Source organism: Giraffa tippelskirchi, chromosome 4 (assembly GCF_054371585.1).
Source record: "Giraffa tippelskirchi isolate mGirTip1 chromosome 4, T2T-mGirTip1v1.2.pri, whole genome shotgun sequence".
NCBI classification, from domain to species: domain Eukaryota; kingdom Metazoa; phylum Chordata; class Mammalia; order Artiodactyla; family Giraffidae; genus Giraffa; species Giraffa tippelskirchi.
Window position 1 is genome coordinate 97,287,823 of NC_137278.1, and position 18,762 is coordinate 97,306,584.

An 18,762-nucleotide genomic window follows, 5' to 3' on the forward strand; every position below is an offset into this window, starting at 1 on the left:
AAATCAGCTGTGTGTATACATATATCCACTCCCTCTTGAGCCTCCCTCCCACCCCCACATCCCACCCCTCCAGGTCATCACAGAGCACTGAGCTGAGCTCCCTGTGCTATACAGCAGCTTCCCACTAGCTACCTATCTTCTGCATGGTCGTGTATATATGTCAGTGCTACTCTCTCAATTCCCCCCACCCTCTCCTTCCCCTGCTGTGTCCACAAGTCTGTTCTCTATGTCTGCGTCTCTATTCCTGCTCTTGAAGTAGGTTCATCAGTATCATTTTCTAGATTCCATATATATGCATTAATACACGATATTTGAGCAAAACATAATTTCTGAAAATTTTTCTTTCAAAGAAAGAAACCAAATCTGCATTGTATGAATTGGTGAAGCTTTCCTAGTTTTCTGTTTTCCATTAAATGGCTCTGGTCAGTGGTTAGATAAACACTGATGTGGTTACTAATCTTGAGCCATGGACCTGTTTTTTGGCCTCTGTCTTTGCCAGTGTCATGGGCAAAAGTCAGTCACCACCATCTTGGTCATTAACTTCAGTTAGATTTATTCCTCTCACATGGCTTTCTCCCTGATTTTTAGTGAGCTGGACATGATTTCCACGAGGGTGACGGACATTAAGCTTCGGGACGCTGCAGAAGGCCTCGGGGAGGACAGCACAGGTAAGGTCTTCCTTTACTCTCCGTGCCCTGGGAGGACCCTTGTTGGGTTGTGGGGCTGGGAGAGGGGCTTCCGAAGCGGGGCTTCAGGTTCTCCGCGTGGAGAGTGGGTTCAGTTCAGTGTGTTCAGACACCCCCAGACCCCTCACAGAGGCTGGAGAGCCCGTCCAAGACTGTGGACGGCCACTTGAGGGCTGTGTTCCTTTGCTTCTCCATCAGACACAACAGGAACAATGTGTGTGTGTGTGTGTGTGTGTGTGTGTGTGTGTGTGTGTGTGTGTGTGTGTGTGTGTGTGTGTGTGTGTCTGTGTGTGTCTGTGTGTGTGTATGTGTGTGTGTGTGTGTGTGTGTGTGTGTGTCAGAGAAAGAGAGACCAAGGGAGAGATTAAGTCCTTTTCCTCGTTCCTGAAGGTGAACATATCCCCAGGTTTAGTTGACTTAGAAGCAGAGGAAGAGAGAGGCGATGGAATCATTCCTCATTCAGGAACATCCAGAGGATTCAGTGAGACACTGGGCAAAGTCTTGGATGGTCTAAATATCCAGAAGAAATAACAATATCAAGAGAGAGCCTTTGGTGCCTCTTTTATGGCTTTTATTCTCCTTCCAGAGACCTTTATTGTGCTTTTCTATGGAGCGGCCGACAGGGGCTAGGCCGGGCCGGGGGCCGGGGGCTGGGGGCGGCGGCCGACAGGGGCTAGGCCGGGCCGGGGCCCGGGGGCTGGGGGCGGCGGCCGACAGGGGATAGGCCGGGCCGGGGGCCGGGGGCGGCGGCCAACAGGGCCTAGGCCGGGCCGGTGGCCGGGAGCCGGGGGCGGCGGCCGAGAGGGGCTAGGCCGAGCCGGGGGCTGGGGGCGGTGGCTGACAGGGCCTAGGCCGGGCCGGGGGCTGGGGGCCGAGGGCCGGGGGCGGCAGTCGAGAGGGGCTAGGCCAGGCCGGGGGCTGGGGCCGGCGGCAGCGGTGGTGGCGGCAAGAGGAATTACCCAAGGCCCAAGGTAAGAGAAATCCAAGTAAGACGGTAAGTGTTGCGAGAGGGCATCAGAGGGCAGACACACTAAAACTAAAACTACAGAAAACTAGCTAATCTGATCACACGGACCACAGCCTTGTCTATCTCAATGAAACTAAGCCATGCCGTGTGGGGCCACCCAAGACGGATGGGTCATGGCGGAGAGGTCTGACAGATTGTGGTCCACTGGAGAAGGGCATGGCAAACCACTTCAGTATTCTTGCCTTGAGAACCCCATGAACAGTATGAAAAGGCAAAAAGATAGGACACTGAAAGATGAACTCCCCAGGTCAGTAGGTGCCCAATATGCTAATGGAGATCAGTGGAGAAATAACTCCAGAAAGAATGATGGGATGGAGCCAAAGCAAAAACAATACCCAACTGTGGATGTGACTGGTGATAGACGCAAAGTCTGATGCTGTAAAGAGCAATATTGCATAGGAACCTGGAATGTTAGGTCCGTGAATCAAGGCAAACTGGAAGTGGTCAAACAGGAGATGGCAAGAGTGAACGTTGACATTCTAGGAATCAGCGAACTAAGATGGACTGGAATGGGTGAATTTAACTCAGATGACCATTATATCTACTGCTGTGGGCAAGAATCCCTTAGAAGAAATGGAGTAGCCATCATGGTCAACAAAAGAGTCCGAAATGCAGTACTTGGATGCAATCTCAAAAACGACAGAATGATCTCTGTTCGCTTCCAAGGCAAACCATTCAATATCACGGTAATCCAAGTCTATGCCCCGACCAGTAACGCCGAAGAAGCTGAAGTTGAACGATTCTATGAAGACCTACAAGACCTTCTAGAACTAACACCCAAAAAAGATGTCCTTTTCATTATAGGGGACTGGAATGCAAAAGTAGGAAGTCAAGAAACACCTGGCGTAACAGGCAGGTTTGGCCTTGGAGTACAGAATGAAGCAGGGCAAAGGCTAATAGAGTTTTGCCACAAGAACGCACTGGTAATAGCAAACACCCTATTCCAACAACACAAGAGAAGACTCTACACGTGGACATCACCAGATGGTCAACACCGAAATCAGATTGATTATATTCTTTGCAGCCAAAGATAGAGAAGCTCTATACAGTCAGCAAAAACAAGACCGGGAGCAGACTGTGGCTCAGATCATGAACTGCTTATTGCCAAATTCAGACTTCAATTGAAGAAAGTAGGGAAAACCACTAGACCATTCAGGTATGACCTAGATCAAATCCCTTATGAGTATACAGTGGAAGTGACAAATAGATTTAAGGGACTAGACCTGATAGACAGAATGCCTGATGAACTATGGACAGAGGTTCGTGACATTGTACAGGAGACAGGGATCAAGAAAATCCCCATGGAAAAGAAATGCAAAAAAGCAAAATGGCTGTCTGAGGAGGCCTTACAGATAGCTGGGAAGAGAAGAGAAGCGAAAAGCAAAGGAGAAAAGGAAAGATATTCTCATCTGAATGCAGAGTTCCAAAGAATAGCAAGGAGAGATAAGAAAGCCTTCCTCAGCGATCAGTGCAAACAAATAGAGGAAAACAACAGATTGGGAAAGACTAGAGACCTCTTCAAGAAAATTAGAGATACCAAGGGAACATTTCACGCAAAGATAGGCTCGATAAAGGACAGAAATGGTATGGACCTAACAGAAGCAGAAGATATTAAGAAGAGGTGGCAAGAATACACAGAAGAACTGTACAAAAAAGATCTTCACGACACAGATAATCACGATGGTGTGATCACTCACCTAGAGCCCGACATCCTGGAATGTGAAGTCAAGTGGGCCTTAGAAAGCATCACTACGAACAAAGCTAGTGGAGGTGATGGAATTCCAGTTGAGCTATTTCAAATCCTCAAAGGTGATGCTGTGAAAGTGCTGCACTCGATTTGCCAGCAAATTTGGAAAACTCAGCAGTGGCCACAGGACAGGAAGAGGTCAGTCTTCGTTCCAATGCCAAAGAAAGGCAATGCCAAAGAATTCTCAAACTACCGCACAATTGCACTCATCACACATGCTAGTAAAGTAATGCTCAAAATTCTCCAAGCCAGGCTTCAGCAATACGTGAACCGTGAACTTCCAGATGTTCAAGCTGGTTTTAGAAAAGGCAGAGGAACCAGAGATCAAATTGCCAATATCTGCTGGATCATCGAAAAAGCAAGAGAGTTCCAGAAAAACATCTATTTCTGCTTTATTGACTATGCCAAAGCCTTTGACTGTGTGGATCACAATAAACTGTGGAAAATTCTGAAAGAGATGGGAATACCAGACCATCTGACCTGTCTCTTGAGAAACCTGTATGCAGGTCAGGAAGCAACAGTTAGAACTGGACATGGAAGAACAGACTGGTTCCAAATAGGAAAAGGAGTACGTCAAGGCTGTATATTGTCACCCTGCTTATTTAACTTATATGCAGAGTACATCATGAGAAACGCTGGGCTGGAAGAAACACAAGCTGGAATCAAGATTGCCAGGAGAAATATCAATAACCTCAGATATGCGGATGACACCACCCTTATGGCAGAAAGTGAAGAAGAACTAAAGAGCCTCTTGATGAAGGTGAAGGAGGAGAGTGAAAAAGTTGGCTTAAAGCTCAACGTTCAGAAAACTAAGATCATGGCATCTGGTCCCATCAGTCCATGGGAAATAGATGGGGAAACAGTGGAAACAGTGTCAGACTTTACTTTTTTTGGGCTCCAGAATCACTGCTGATGGTGACTGCAGCCATGAAATTAAAAGACGCTTACTACTTGGAAGGAAGGTTATGGCCAACCTAGATAGCATGTTTAAAAGCAGAGACATTACTTTGCCAACAAAAGTCCGTCTAGTCAAGACTATGGTTTTTCCAGTGGTCATGTATGGATGTGAGAGTTGGACGGTGAAGAAAGCTGAGCGCCGCAGAATTGATGCTTTTGAACTGTGGTGTTGGAGAAGACTCTTGAGAGTCCCTTGGACTGCAAGGAGATCCAATCAATCCATCCTAAAAGAGATCAATCCTGGGTGTTCATTGGAAGTTCTTATGTTGAAGCTGAAGCTCCAATACTTTGGCCACCTCATGCGAAGGGTTGACTCATTGGAAAAGACCCTAATGCTGGGTCGGATTGGGGGCGTGAGGAGAAGGGGATGACAGAGGATGAGATGGTTGGATGGCATCACCGACTCGATGAACATGGGTTTGGGTAGACTCCGGGAGTTGGTGATGGACAGAGAGGCCTGGCGTGCTGCAATTCATGGGGTCGCAGAGAGTCGGACACGACTGAGCGACTGAACTGATGGAGCTGAATTCCAAGTCCATGAATCATCATCTCAAAACACACTCCACAAGTTACCCAGTTATGTGATTGGTTTACTGTTATCTGCAGATTGCTCTGTGTGTCTTGATAGAGGTGGAAAATTGACTTTAGGAAACACATGTGATCTCCCCACATGTGCCTCATATCAGCTATTTGTATTCACCTTATTTTTGTGACAGAGGTTTCCATTTCTCTCTCTGTTGTTTTAAGTCAAAGTACTAGTAGTGATTGTCCTTAAGGTAGTTCAGGTGAACAGCTTCCAAAAATATTAAACCCTAGCTCTTAACTCTTAGCTTCAGATACTAATTTTGCTAAAGACTTTATTTCATATAATACAGATAGATTTTTCTGATTATCTTGTATATTAGGATTACTTTTTTCTCTCACATTTCAGTAGATGCAGTGGTAATTTTCTTTTCAACAAATGGTGCTGAAGCAATTGGACATTCATATGTAAAAAATAAATGAAATTTGAGAGTTCACAGTTGGTTTGAACTCAAATGAGGGTACAAAAATTAAATGTATAATCGGCATAAATGTAACACTATAAATCTTTTAATAAAAGAAAACATAGGAGCAAATATTTATGACCTAGGATTAGATAAGAGTTCTTAGATATGATACCTCAGACTCTAAAAGAAAAAGTTGATAAATGGAACTTTCTCAAAATTTAAAACTTTTGTTCTGTGAAAGATGCTGTGAAGAAAATGAAAAGTCAAGTCACAGACTGGGGAAAAATATTTACAAATCACATTTGACAAGAGCACTCAAAATTTGACAGTAAGAAAGCTAACAATCCAATTAAAAATAGGTAAAGTGTTTTTAAAGATGCTCTACTTAAGAGGATATGCAAGTGGCAAAAAGCACATGAAAGAACGCTTAACATCAATAGTTATTAGTTAATGCAAATTAAAGCTATAATGAAATACTACTATACACCTATTAGAATGGGGAAAAAAACCAACGGAAACACACTTGACAATAACAAATGCTAGGAGAATTCAAAGCAGCTGAAACCCTCCTATACAGCTGATGAAAATGCAAATGGTACAGCCACTTTGGAAAGTACTTGTCAGTTTCTTATAAAATTAAACACGCACTTGGTCTATGATTCACCAATCCGACTCCAGGTATTTACCTAAGAGAAATGAAACCGTATGTTTACACAAAAGCCTATAGCAATTTTACTTTTTTTTTTTTTTAGTTTTCTGAATGTTGTTTATTTTTTTTAATTTATTTATATTTTAATTGAAGGATAATTGCTTTATAGAATGGTGTTGGTTTCTGCCAAACATCAGCGTGAATCAGCCATAAGTATACGTATGTCCCCTCCCTCTTGAACCTCTCTCCCCTCTCCCTCCCCATCCCACCCCTCTAGGAATACCACTGATTTTTTCTAAGTTGAATTTGAGGCAATTTTACTTTTGTTTACCACTTTGTTTATATCTATACAATGGAACCAACTCTTTGGGACCCCATGGACTACAGCCCGCTTGCCAGGCTCCTCTGTCCATGGAATTCTCCAGGCAAGTATACCAGAATACCAGAATGGGTTGCCATTTTCTGCTCCAGAGGATCTTCCTGACCCAGGATCGAACCCAAGTCTCCTGCATCTCCTGCATTGGTAGGCGAATTCTTTATCCACTGTACCACCTGGGAAGCCCATACAACGCAACAGTACTCAGCAATAGTTAGGAACAAGCTCTTGATTGATGTAACAACATGGAGGAATTTCTAGCGTGTGGTGATACGTTTAAAAAGCCAGAATCAAAAGGATACATACTGTCTGAATGACTCTATATGACATTCTGGAAAAGGAAACAATAAGAGTGGAGAAGATACTAGTGATTTCCAGGGGTTAAAGATAGGGGAAGGGTTTGACTATAAAAGACAGCACAGGAGGGTGATGTGTGTTTTTGGTGGTGATTATTCAACTCTGTATACGCCCAAAAGAGTGAATTTTATTGATAAAATTTTTAAAACAACTTTCAAATGATGTACAGTAAGTCCTCTACATACAAACCTTCAAGTTTCAACTTTCAAAGATGGGAACGTGTGTGCCAGCCCCTGTATGGCAGCTCTTGTACTCTACCTGGTGTAGTTTTTAAGATACTGTACTGTGATATTGGACTTCCCTGGGGGCTCAATGGTAAAGCATCCACCTGCAATGCAGAAAACACAGGAGACACTGGTTCAGTCTCTGGGTCAGGAAAATCCCCTGGAAGAGGGCGCGGCAACCCACTCCAGTATTCTTGCCTGAAGAATCCCATGGACAGAGAATCCTGGTGGGCTACAGTTTGTAGGGTCGCGAAGAGTCAGACATGACTGAAGTGACTTAGCACGGACACGCACGCATGCACTATTAATATATAGCCAATTGTATTAGTTGGGGCCCTAGGCTAACTTTGTTGAACTTATGAACAAATTATACTTATGAGCACGTGCTTGGAACAGAACTCATTAGTATGCAAGGGACTTACTGTACCAGATTTGAAAAATAATCAAGTGGATTTTTTAGAAATAAGTAAAACTATTACGATGAAAAATTCAGTTGATAAGTTCAATAGCAGATTATATCAGCTTGAGGTAGATCACAACGAAGTACACAGAATATATCATAAAATGGTAAAAGAAAGGAAAATACAGAAAGAGGACAAGAAGCATGGAGATAAACGAAAGGGTATAACGTGCATTTGAGCACTGTCTTAGGAGAGGAGAGAGTAGCTGAAAATTTTCTGGAATGCACTTAAAAAAAAAAAGATGATCCAATCTACAGATTTAACAAACTGAATGACTCCCAGGAAGGATAAATAAAAGGAAATCCACATAGAATGAAAATATAGAAAATCAAAGACAAAAGTGAAAAATCTTAAAATTAGTCTGAGGAGAAAAAAAAAAAAGACCTTCAGCGGAGCAAAAAACTGACTTCTTGACCACACAACAGAAGCCACAAAACAGTAAAATGATGTCGTCAATATTATTAAAAGAATGACTTAGAAAAAATAACTACCAACCTAGAATGTTAAACCTAGAAAAATGTTTCAGAAAGGAGCTTCAGGAATAAAGTCATTTTGAGATAAACAAAAACTGACTTTGTCACCAGGAGATCCTCAGATTCCAAAGGAATCTGCCTTCAGGCAGAAGGAAAATCATACTTTATGGAGGGTCTGGACCAAGAAGGAGTGGCAAGCAGAGAAGATAAGAAACAAGCAGACACATCTAAACAAACATGGAGGGACTTCCCTGGCAGTCCAGTGGTTAAGATTCTGTGCTTCCAAAGCAGGGGCACGGGTTCAATCCCTGGTCGGGGAACTAAGACTCCACCTCATGTGTGGCATGGCCAAAAATAAATAAAATAAAATTTTAACAATAAACAAATAAAAGCTAATAATATGGAATAGTATCTTTGGGTTTTTAAAGATCAGAATGAAAACAGTAGGGCATAAAATAAGATGAAAGTATTCTAACTGACTGAAGAACTGACTTATTTGAAAAGATTCTGATTCTGGGAAAGATTGAAGGCAGGAGAAGGGGACAACAGAGGATGAGATGGTTGGATGGCATCACCAACTCAATGCACATGAATTTGAGTAAACTCTGGGAGTTGGTGATGGACAGGGAGGCCTGGCGTGCTGCAGTCCATGGGGTTGCAAAGAGTTGGACTGAAATGAATTGAACTGATTCTAACTTTCTTATTTTGTTCCATAATAGAATGTGTAGTATAATTTCTAGGGTAACTCCTGAAAGAACAGAGATAAAAGACAAAGTTTACAAACTAGAAATGGAAAAAAAAGGAATGTTCTTTTAAAGTCAGTTAATTCAAAAGACAGAAAGAAAGATTTTAAAAGACCACAAAGATGGTAGACTTGTTTTTTATTAACATGGCAGTAACTAGAGTAAGGGCTTCCCAAGTGACTCAGCTGGTAAAGAATCCACCTGCAATGTGGGAGACCTGGGTTTGATCCCTGGGTTGAAAAGATCCCCTGGAGAAGGGAAAAACTACCCACTCCAGTACTCTGGCCTAGAGAACAGTCCATGGGGTTGAAAAGAGACACGACTGAGTGACTTTCACTTTCACTTTCAAGTGATTCAGTGGTAAAGAAGCTGCCTGCCAATGCAGGAGAGGTGAGTTTGATCCCTGGGTAGGGATGATCCCATGGAGAAGGAAGTGACAACCCATTCCAGTATTCTTGGCTGGGAGATCCCATGGACAGAGGAGTCTGGTGGGCTGCAGTGCGTGGGATTTCAAAAGAGCTGGACATGACTTTGAGACTAAACAACAGACTAGAGTGAGTGGCGATAGCTAATTATGTTAATGTTCCAGTCAGAAGTTAAAGATCAGACTGGTTTTCTAAAACTCTGGTGATGGTTTAGTTGCTAAGTTGTGTCTGACTCTGTGACCCCGTGAACCCCTCCAGGCTCTTCTGTCTGTGAGATTGTCCAGGCAAGAATACTAGAGTGGTTTGCCATTTCCTTCTCCAGGGGATCTTCCTGACCCAGGGATGGTACTTGTGTCTCCTGCATTGAAGGCAGATTCTTTACCACTGAGCCACCAGGGAAGCCCACTCTAAAACTCTAAATCTCTTAAATAAAAGGATTAGAAAAGTTTAAGGTAAAAGGACAGAAGAAAATGAAACTTGCAAACACTGGGCCAAAGGAAGCTGGCATGGTTGTATCAATAGCAGTCAAAACAGAGTTTAAGGCAAAAGGCATTACTATTAATAAAGAGGGTCATTTCACAAAAGGTTCACTTCCACAGGAAGATATTAATTCTATCCTTCTATGACATTTATCAACATAATGTCCAAAGTTATAGAGTAGAAATTGGCAGTTAAGTAAAAAGATAACTCTACAATCAAAGTGGGTTATTTTTAATACACCTAATTGATAAGACAAATGTATTAAAAATTAAAGACATAAAGTACTTGGACAACACAATTAAAAAGAAAAAGACCTTATCCTAATTGATGTATATGGGCCAGTGAAGAGAATACATTATTTTCAAGCACTTTAGGAGCATTTTCAAATTTATGGTAAGCCATAACGCAAGTCTGGACAAATTTCAATGGATTCAAATCATGTAGTGTGTTCACTGACCACAGTGCAATTAAGCTAGAGTTCAATAACAAAGATTATAAGAAAATTCCCAAGTGCTTGGATATTAAGACATACTTTTCTAAATAACCTATAGGTCTAAGAAGGTATTTATAATGAAAATTAGAAAATATTTTACCAAATATAAAGAAACTACATATCAGAACATGTAAGTGCAGCTAAAATAGATTTAGCAGGAAATGTATTGCCTTGAAAGTGAAAGTGTTGGCTGATCATTTGTGTCTGACTCTTTGCAACCTCATGGACTATAGCCCGCCAGGCTCCTCTGCCCATGGAATTCTCCAGGCAAGAATACTGAAGTGGGTTGCCATTTCCTTCTCCAGGGGATCTTCCCAACCCAAGGGTTGAACCAGAGTCTCATGCATTATGGGCAGATTCTTTACCATCTGAGCCACCAGGGAAGCTATATTGCCTTAAATATGTATATTATAAAAACAGAGAACCTAAAAATTAATTATCTAAGTATTCATCTCAAGGATTTTAAAAATAGCAAAGTAAACCCAAAGGAAAGTAGGAGAAAGGAAAGAAAAACTAAAACAGAAATTAGTGCAATAAAAAATATTGCACTAAATCTTTCTCATGTGAAAAGAATTAATAAAGCCAGACTTTTTTTTTTTAAGGCAGATGAAATTGACAAACCTCCTATGTGATTGATCCAGGAGAAAAGGAGGTGCAGAGAATACTAGGGCTGAGAAAAGGGGGCTATATTATAGATAGTATAGATGCTAAAATAAAAGGCTATTATTAATACCTATATGCCAGTACATGTGAAAATGTGGGAACTAGAGTCTGTCATACAGTTACGTTGTCAGAAAGAGAAAAATAAATAATCATATATTAACACATTATATGAAACCGAGAAAAGTAGTACTGATGAACCTATTTGCAGGGCAGGAATAGAGATGCAGACATAGAGAATGGAATTGTGGACAGAGTGGGGAAGAGAGAGTGAGCAGAACTGAGAGAGTAACATTGAAATATATTCACTACCATGTGTAAAATAGATAGCTAGTAGGAAACTGCTGTATAGCACAGGGAGCTCAGCTCGGTCCTCTGTGATGACCTAGAGGGGTGTGGTAGGGCTGCGGGTGGGAGGGAGGCTCAAGAAAGAGGATATATATATTTACATATAGCTGATTCACAATGTTGTACAGCAGAAACTAACACAACATTGTAAATCTACTATATCCCAATTACAAAATAAACAATAAAATAAAATTAGTGATGAACCTGGGGGAAAAAAGAAAAAAGTCAGATATTTAGAAAAATAAAACAATAAAATGAATTCAAGAAGCAGGAAACCCAAATAGTTCCTGTAACCATTAAAGAAATTAAATTAAAGAGCCTAGTAGGTGAACAGATGTAACACAGATAGGCTCTTGTATGGCCAACTAATCACGACAAATCAAAGTGTTCAGTGACTGTACTTCGGATCTTTGTAGCCACTCCCTTTAATCCCGAAGCCCTATCTTCGACTGTAAAGGATTGTTAGGCTGCGTGTTTGTTCCGCCTTTCTGGGATGCATATCTATCTGTCAACTGACAAAGGCCAGATAGTGTCCCATGATTCAGAAAACTCTGAGGAGCCTTTCCAAATAATAAGCTCTCTCTGAGGCCCGTCAGTTTTCCCTGATAGCTCAGTTGGTAAAGAATCCGCCTGCAGTGCAGGAGACCCCGGTTCCATACTCCAGTATTCTTGGGCTTCCCTTGTGGCTCAGCTAGTAAAGAATCTGCCCGCAATGCGGGAGACCTGGGTTCGATCCCTGGGTTGGGAAGATTCCCTGGAGAAGGGAAAGGCTATCCTACCCACTCCAGTATTCTGGCCTGGAGAATTCCATGGACTGTATAGTCCATGGGGTTGCAAAGAGTCGGACATGGCTGAGCGATGACCCATCGGTGAATAGCGTGAACATTTTGAGATTATAAAGGTAAGGAAACTTCCACTAGAAGTTAAGAAAGGATTTCCTTGGTGGTCCAGTGGTTGAGAATACACCTGCCAATGCAAGGGACAGGGGTTCCATCCCTGGTCTGGGAAGATTCCGTATGCCATGGGGCAACTAAGCCCTTAAAAGCCCTAGAGCCCTGGAGCCTTGCTCCACAAGAGGGACCACTGCAGTGAGAAGCCTGAGCACCAGAACTGGAGAGTAGCCTTCGTTCCCGCCACTAGAGGAAGATGGAGAGACCCAGAGCAGCCAAAAATCAATCAATTAACTAAGTAATATTTTAAAAAAGAAGTTAAGAAAACTTGACTGTAGAACTCATTTCTTTTGGGGTATGGATATACTCCCCTTAAGTTAATACAGTAGGTATTCCTGCTATAGAATAATCCTAAGAAATTCTCCACATGAAGGCAAGATCATGTCAACTTCCCAAGGCAGGCATTAATGTAAACAAATTATAAAGATCCTACTTTTTTAAGAAAGGAATTCACCTTACAAAATGATCTACTTATCAAATGAATCAATTGTGAGTGAATTTTCAGGTATATTTAGATAGCATCCTGATAACCTGGAACATTCCATCCTTCTGTTGTTAGTTCTTAGATTCAGAAGGAAAGGAATCAACTTTGCTGAGCTACTGAAATCTCAGGATCCTGAATATGATGGGAATTTGGGGGTGAGGACGAAGGCGACGTCAGAGAAGAGATCACGAAATGTTTTAAAGTATAGACCAGCAGTCCCCAGCCTTTTTGGCACCAGGGACCAGATTGTTGGACAACAGTTTTTCTATGGACCGGGGTTGGAGGGATGGTTTGGGGATGATTCAAACGCATCATATTTATTGTGCACTTTATTTCGGTTATTATTATATCAACTCCACCTCAGATCATCAGGTGTTAGATTCCAGAGATTGGGGACCCCTGGTGTAGATTCTGACACTCCAGGAAGCATGACAGAGTCAGCACCACCACCACCACCAAATTTGTTAGCTCATCACAGCATTCGGCACAGCATTCGGCACTCCAGCAGCCCCTCTTGCCCAGGAGGCTGGGCCTCCTCTAATTGTCCATGGTGCCCACATCCATGCTTAATGAAGCACTTGAGGATTCTTTAAAAATTTATTTTATTGAAGTATAGTTGATTTACATTGTTGTGTTAATTTCTGCTATACAGCAAAGTGATTCACCTTATACACACACACACACACACATATTCTTAGCACTTGAGGATTATTTTGAAAAATGATTTGGGTTATCATTATGGCCTTTACCTTGTCAAGACTTTTTGCTTTTGACTATTTTTATTTTAGGAATTAAAATCTGATTTTGCTTATACAATGGAATATTGCTTAGCATTTAGAAAAAGGAAGACTGGAAAATGCATGCATCTCCATGCAAAATCTCAAACACAATATATGAAGGGAAAGGAGCAACACACAAGCATATATGCTGTATGATTCTACCCAGAATGTGCTGTGTGGATTCAAGAATGGGCAGAACAAATATGGTAATATAAATAGGAACAGTGGTTGCATGAAAACAGTTTGGGATGGACATGTACACACTGCTGTATTTTAAATGGGTAACCAATAAGGACCTACTATATAGCACAGGGAACTCTGCTTAATGTCATGTGGCAGCCTGAGTGGGAGGGGAGTTCAGGGGAAGAATGGATACATGTGTATGTATGGTTGAGTCCCTTTGCTGTTCACCTGAAACTATCACAACATTGTTTGTTAATTGACAGTGTGAAGTGAAAGTTGCTCAGTCATGTCTGACTCTTTCCAACCCCATGGACTGTACAGTTCATGGAATTCCCCAGGCCAGAAGACTGGAGTGGGTAGCCTTTCCCTTCTCCAGGGAATCTTCTCAACCCAGGGTTCGAACCCAGGTCTCCCACATTGCAGGCAGATTCTTTACCAGATGAGCCACAAGGAAAGCCCAAGAATACTGGAGTGGGTAGCCTATCCCTTCTCCAGCAAATCTTCCTGACCCAGGAATTGAACCAGGGTCTCCTGCATTTTATACCCCAAGGCAAAATACAAAGTTTTTAAAAACATACGCAGAATAAATTTAAGGACTTCCCTGTAGGGCTTCCCTTATAGCTCAGTTGGGAAAGAATCTGCCTACAATGCAGGAGACCTGGGTTCGATTCCTGGGTTGGGAAGATCCTCTGGAGAAGGAAATGGCAACCCCTCCAGTATTCTTGCCTGGAGAATCTCATGGACAGAGGAGCCTGACAGGCTACAGTTCATGGAGTCACAAGAGTTGGACACAACTTAGTGACTAAACCACCACCAACACCTGTTGGTCCAGTTGAAGGAGGAATGGCAGCCCACTCCAGTATCCTTGCCTGGAGAATTCCATGGACAGAGGAGCCTAGTGGGCTACAGTCCATGGGGTTGCAAAGATCAGACACAACTGAGCAACACACACACACTGTTGATCCAGTGTTTAAGACTCCACACTGCAAATACAGGGGGCCCAGGTTCGCTCCCTGGTTGGGGAACTAAGATCCTGTATGCCATATGGCAAGGCCAAGGGATAAAAATAAATAGATCAGTTTGGGAAGGAGGAATATAAATTTTAAAAAAAGAATAAATTTAATAACCAAGGAAGTGAAAGACCTGTTGAAAATGATTCATTTGAAGTAAGAGGAAATTTGCTTGTGCCTTTGACTCTGTGATCATGCTCCAAAACTTTCTTGACTCCTTCATTGAGTGTCCAAAATAGAAATCAAGATTTGTTTTCAGGTGTGCAAAAATGGTATGCTGTGTGCTTCGTGTCCTCCTGTGTGGGAAAAGGACATATCAGAAGTGAATAATTGATGTTTGGACAGAAATCTTACTTTGTTTCCTCGCGCACATCTAATCCATGTTTGGCAGATACTTACATGCATTCTTTCTGCGTAGGAAAGAAAAAGTCCAAATTCAAAACGTTTAAGAAGTTCTTTGGGAAGAAGAAGAGAAAGGAGTCGTCTTCTTCCACGGGAAGTAGCACCTGGAAGCAAAGCCAGGCGAAGAACGAGGTCATGGCCATTGAGTCAGGACCAGTGGGCTACGACTCAGAGGATGAGCTGGAGTGAGTTGTCTTTTCCGTCCTTCAGGCTTGTGTGTTCCAGGGAGCAGAGGAGGACACAGGAGGACCAGAAAACTCAGGCTTGTTGTCATGGTTACTCGATGGACTTCTGAGCCCACTCTCCTCCTAAATAATTCCACAGAAGGTGTTTGAGATTCTTCCATAGGAATAGTGTTTTCTGTCTTTTTGTACATAGGGATGCAGAAAGTTGGTGGGGGGAGATTATTAGGTACCTGCTATGTGCCAGGTGTGTATATATTAAAAGTCTGCAATAAATATAGGAGAGGAGGTAAGAGATACCATCTTATAAGTGAGCAAACCAAGCCTTGGAGAAATTTCAGGAAATCCACCCAGTGTTCTGCACTTCAAAGTGGCAAGATTAGGATGTAATCCTTGATTTCATTTGACTTAAAACTCTTTTTGAGGGCCTGGGTACTATACCAGAAAAATACATCTCTCTGAGCCTAAACCTTGAGTAACCGAATAAGAAAATTTTCCATTAGAGAGGAGTAGGGGGAAAGCTTTTTACTTTACTTCTTAGAAAAATCATCCAAAAAACATTGTTTTCTACCAAATCTGGGAATGTTGCTCAGTCGTGTCTGACTCTTTGCGACCCCATGGACTATACAGTCCATGGAATTCTCCAGGCCAGGATACTGGAGTGGGTAGCCGTTCCCTTCTCCAGGGGATCTTCCCATCCCAGGGATCGAACCCAGGTCTCCCGCATTGCAGGTGGATTCTTTACCAGCTGAGCAACAAGGGAAGGCCCTCCCCCCAAAAAAACATTGTTAGGAAGAACAAAACCAATAGGTATGAAATATGGGAAAGTCTAGTGAAGAAATCCTTATTTCCTAACTTGTACTTCATCAAAATATAGTTACAATGCATATGCTTCAATTATTCTAGCAGTTATTTCTGTGAGTAAAAGGAGGGGAAAAAAACAACAGATTTGCTGGCTTGTCAGGTTTTGTTTCTTTTAAGCAACATCGACACCTTAATTTGAGAATAAAACTCTTTGGGAGGCATAATGACCCTGGAATTGGGTCACAGACCATACTGAGCTGGGTTCACCGGCTCTAGCATCCCTGGGAGGGGTCCTGTCTCCTCCCTCCTCACCCATTTCTAAAGGAGTAGAAATTACACTAGAGTGTTCCATTCCCAGGTGGCGCTAGTGGTAAAGAACCTGCCTGCCTGCCAGTGCAGGAGACATAGAGATGTGAGTTCGATCCCTGGGTTGTAAAGTTCCCCTGGAGGAGGGCATGGCAACCCACCTCAGTATCTCCTCTCCTAGAGAATCTCATGGACAGAAGAGCCTGCAGGGCTACAGTCCACTCTTTCACAAAGAGTCAGACAAAATATAAGAAACTTTGCACACAGGTATAGAAATTACACTGACCACTTGGTGGCACCAAATGACTAAAGAGGAGAGATTTGAGTTTTGTCTTTCAGTGTTTTTCCTGGTGTTGGCGGGGAGCAAGAAGCACCCACATGGTAGCTTGTAAAGAGCGAGCTGTACACGCATTTTTAAAGGGCAGCTCCAGACTCTAGGGGAGCAAGAGATTATAATATTGCTCACTTTTACATGTCTTCACTGGGCCAGCCCCAGGGACATTATAACACGTGCACCCCCCCCCCCCAAACACATACCCTGACTCTCCACCAAAACACAGACAAGAAACGAGAGCACAGCTGGAGGGGTGAGCTGGGCTGAAATGGCCTGTCCACTTGTCCCTCTTCCATCACCAGAGTCCACGGACAGTGCCCTTTTCATCTTTGTATTCTCAGCACCTGACAGGGACGAGTCCTCAGTGACTGGTGGAGGTTCCCTGGAGTGCTGCTAGGAGAGGAAGCTTGGGGTAGGGATGAGGCCCAGGAAATGTCCTTCAAGAGCAGAGATGAAACAACATCTTCTCTTTTTTATCCCAGATTTATTGAGAGATCACTGATATATAACACTGTGGGAGTTCTAAAGTATACACTATGTTGATTTAATGCACTTATGCACTGCCAAATGATCACCACCATAGCATTCGCTAATACCTGCATCACATCACCTAATTACTACTGCTCTTTTGTGGTGAGAATGTTTAAGATCTACTCTCATAGCAATTTTCAAGTATATAATGTGGTATAATTAACTTTAATCATTGTGCTGCACCAGCTGTGCTGTGGCCCCTGAACTTACTCACCTTATGGCTGGAAGTTTGTACCCTTTGACAACATCTCCCTGTCCCCCCTACCCCCCTTGCCCCTGGTAACCCCTGTTTAATCTTTGTGTCTGTGTTTGCGAAGTCATTTCAGTCGTGTCCAACTCTTTGTGACCCTGTAGACCATAGCCCACCAGGCTCCCCTGTCCATGGGGTTCTCCAGGGTTGCTTTCTTTTTTAGATTCCACATGTGAGATCATAGAGTATTTGTCTTTCTCTGTCTGACGTATCTCACTTAGCCTAATGCCTTCAGCGTGCATCCATGTTGTTGAAAATGGAAGGATGTCCTTCCTTCTCATGAATAAATAATATTCCTTTGTGCATATGTATCACACCTTCTTTACCCATTCACCCACTGATGGACCCCTAGGTTGTTTTCGTATTTGGGCTGTTGTGAATAATGCTACAATGAACGTGGGAGTTCACGTGTCTCTTCAAGATCCTGTTTTCATTTCCTTCAGAAGCAGAATTGCTGGATCATATGATAGTTCGGTTGATACTTTTAACTTTTTGAGGAACCTCTATACTGTTCTCCATAGCGACTACCCAACTTACATTCTCAGCAACAATGCAAAAGAGTTCACCTTTCTCCACATCCTCTCACTTATCTCCTTTTAATTTTTGTAAAAGCCATTCTCACAGATCTGAAGTGATGTCTGTTTTTGATTTGCATTTCCTTGATGTTGGGGATGTTGAGTACCTTGTCACATGGCCGTTGGTCATCTGTTGTCTTCGACAAAATGTCTATTTAGATCTTCTCATTTTGTAATTGGATTGGATTTTTGCTGTTGAGTTGTATGAGTCCTTTATATATGTTACTATTTTGGATATTATCCCCTTACCAAATACAAGTTTGCAAATATTTTTTCCCTTTCTGTAAATTGCCTTTTCATTTCATTGATGGTTTCCTTTGCTGTGCAGAAGCTACTTAATGTGATGTAGTCCTACTTGTTTATTTTTGTTTTTGTTTCCTTTGCTTTGATGTGAGATTCAGAAACTCATTTCCAGATGTCAAAGTGCTTACTATTTTTTCTTCTAGGAGTTTTACAGTTTCAGGCCTTACATTCAAGTCTTTAATCCATTTTGATTTTTGTGTATGGTGTGAGATAGTGATCCAGTTTCATTCTTTTGCATGTGACTGTCCAAGTTTTCCAAACACTGTTTACTGAAGAGACTGTCCTTTCCCCATGGTATATATTCTTGGTTTCTATGTCATGGAGTAATTGACAATATAAGAGACAAAAATTTAAAGGTGCTCTTTAGTCTCTGTGAAGAGTCCATGAGCCTGCTAGACTTTGTAGAAATTTCTCATCAATCACTATGGGCAAAAAGGTCCACACGCCAGGGTTTCCCTGGTGGCTTAGAGGTAAAGAATCCTCCTGTCAGTGCAGGGGACATGGGCTTGTTCCCTGGCCCAGAAGATCCCACATCCCACAGATCTGCTAAGCCTGTGTGCCACAGCTGTTGAGC

At 42.4% G+C, this 18,762-nt stretch overlaps 1 protein-coding gene across 3 annotated transcripts in view; it reads left to right on the forward strand.

Moving 5' to 3' along the window:
• CRACDL (CRACD like) overlaps nt 1-18,762 on the forward strand; it is a 132,182-nt gene that overhangs the window by 78,951 nt on the left and 34,469 nt on the right. For all 3 annotated transcript variants that reach the window (XM_081484465.1, XM_081484466.1, XM_081484464.1), the window contains 2 exons: nt 589-668; nt 14,920-15,088. In XM_081484465.1, coding sequence (XP_081340591.1) covers nt 599-668; nt 14,920-15,088 — 239 coding nt within the window. In that variant the 5' untranslated portion in view covers nt 589-598. The remainder of the gene's footprint in view (nt 1-588; nt 669-14,919; nt 15,089-18,762) is intronic.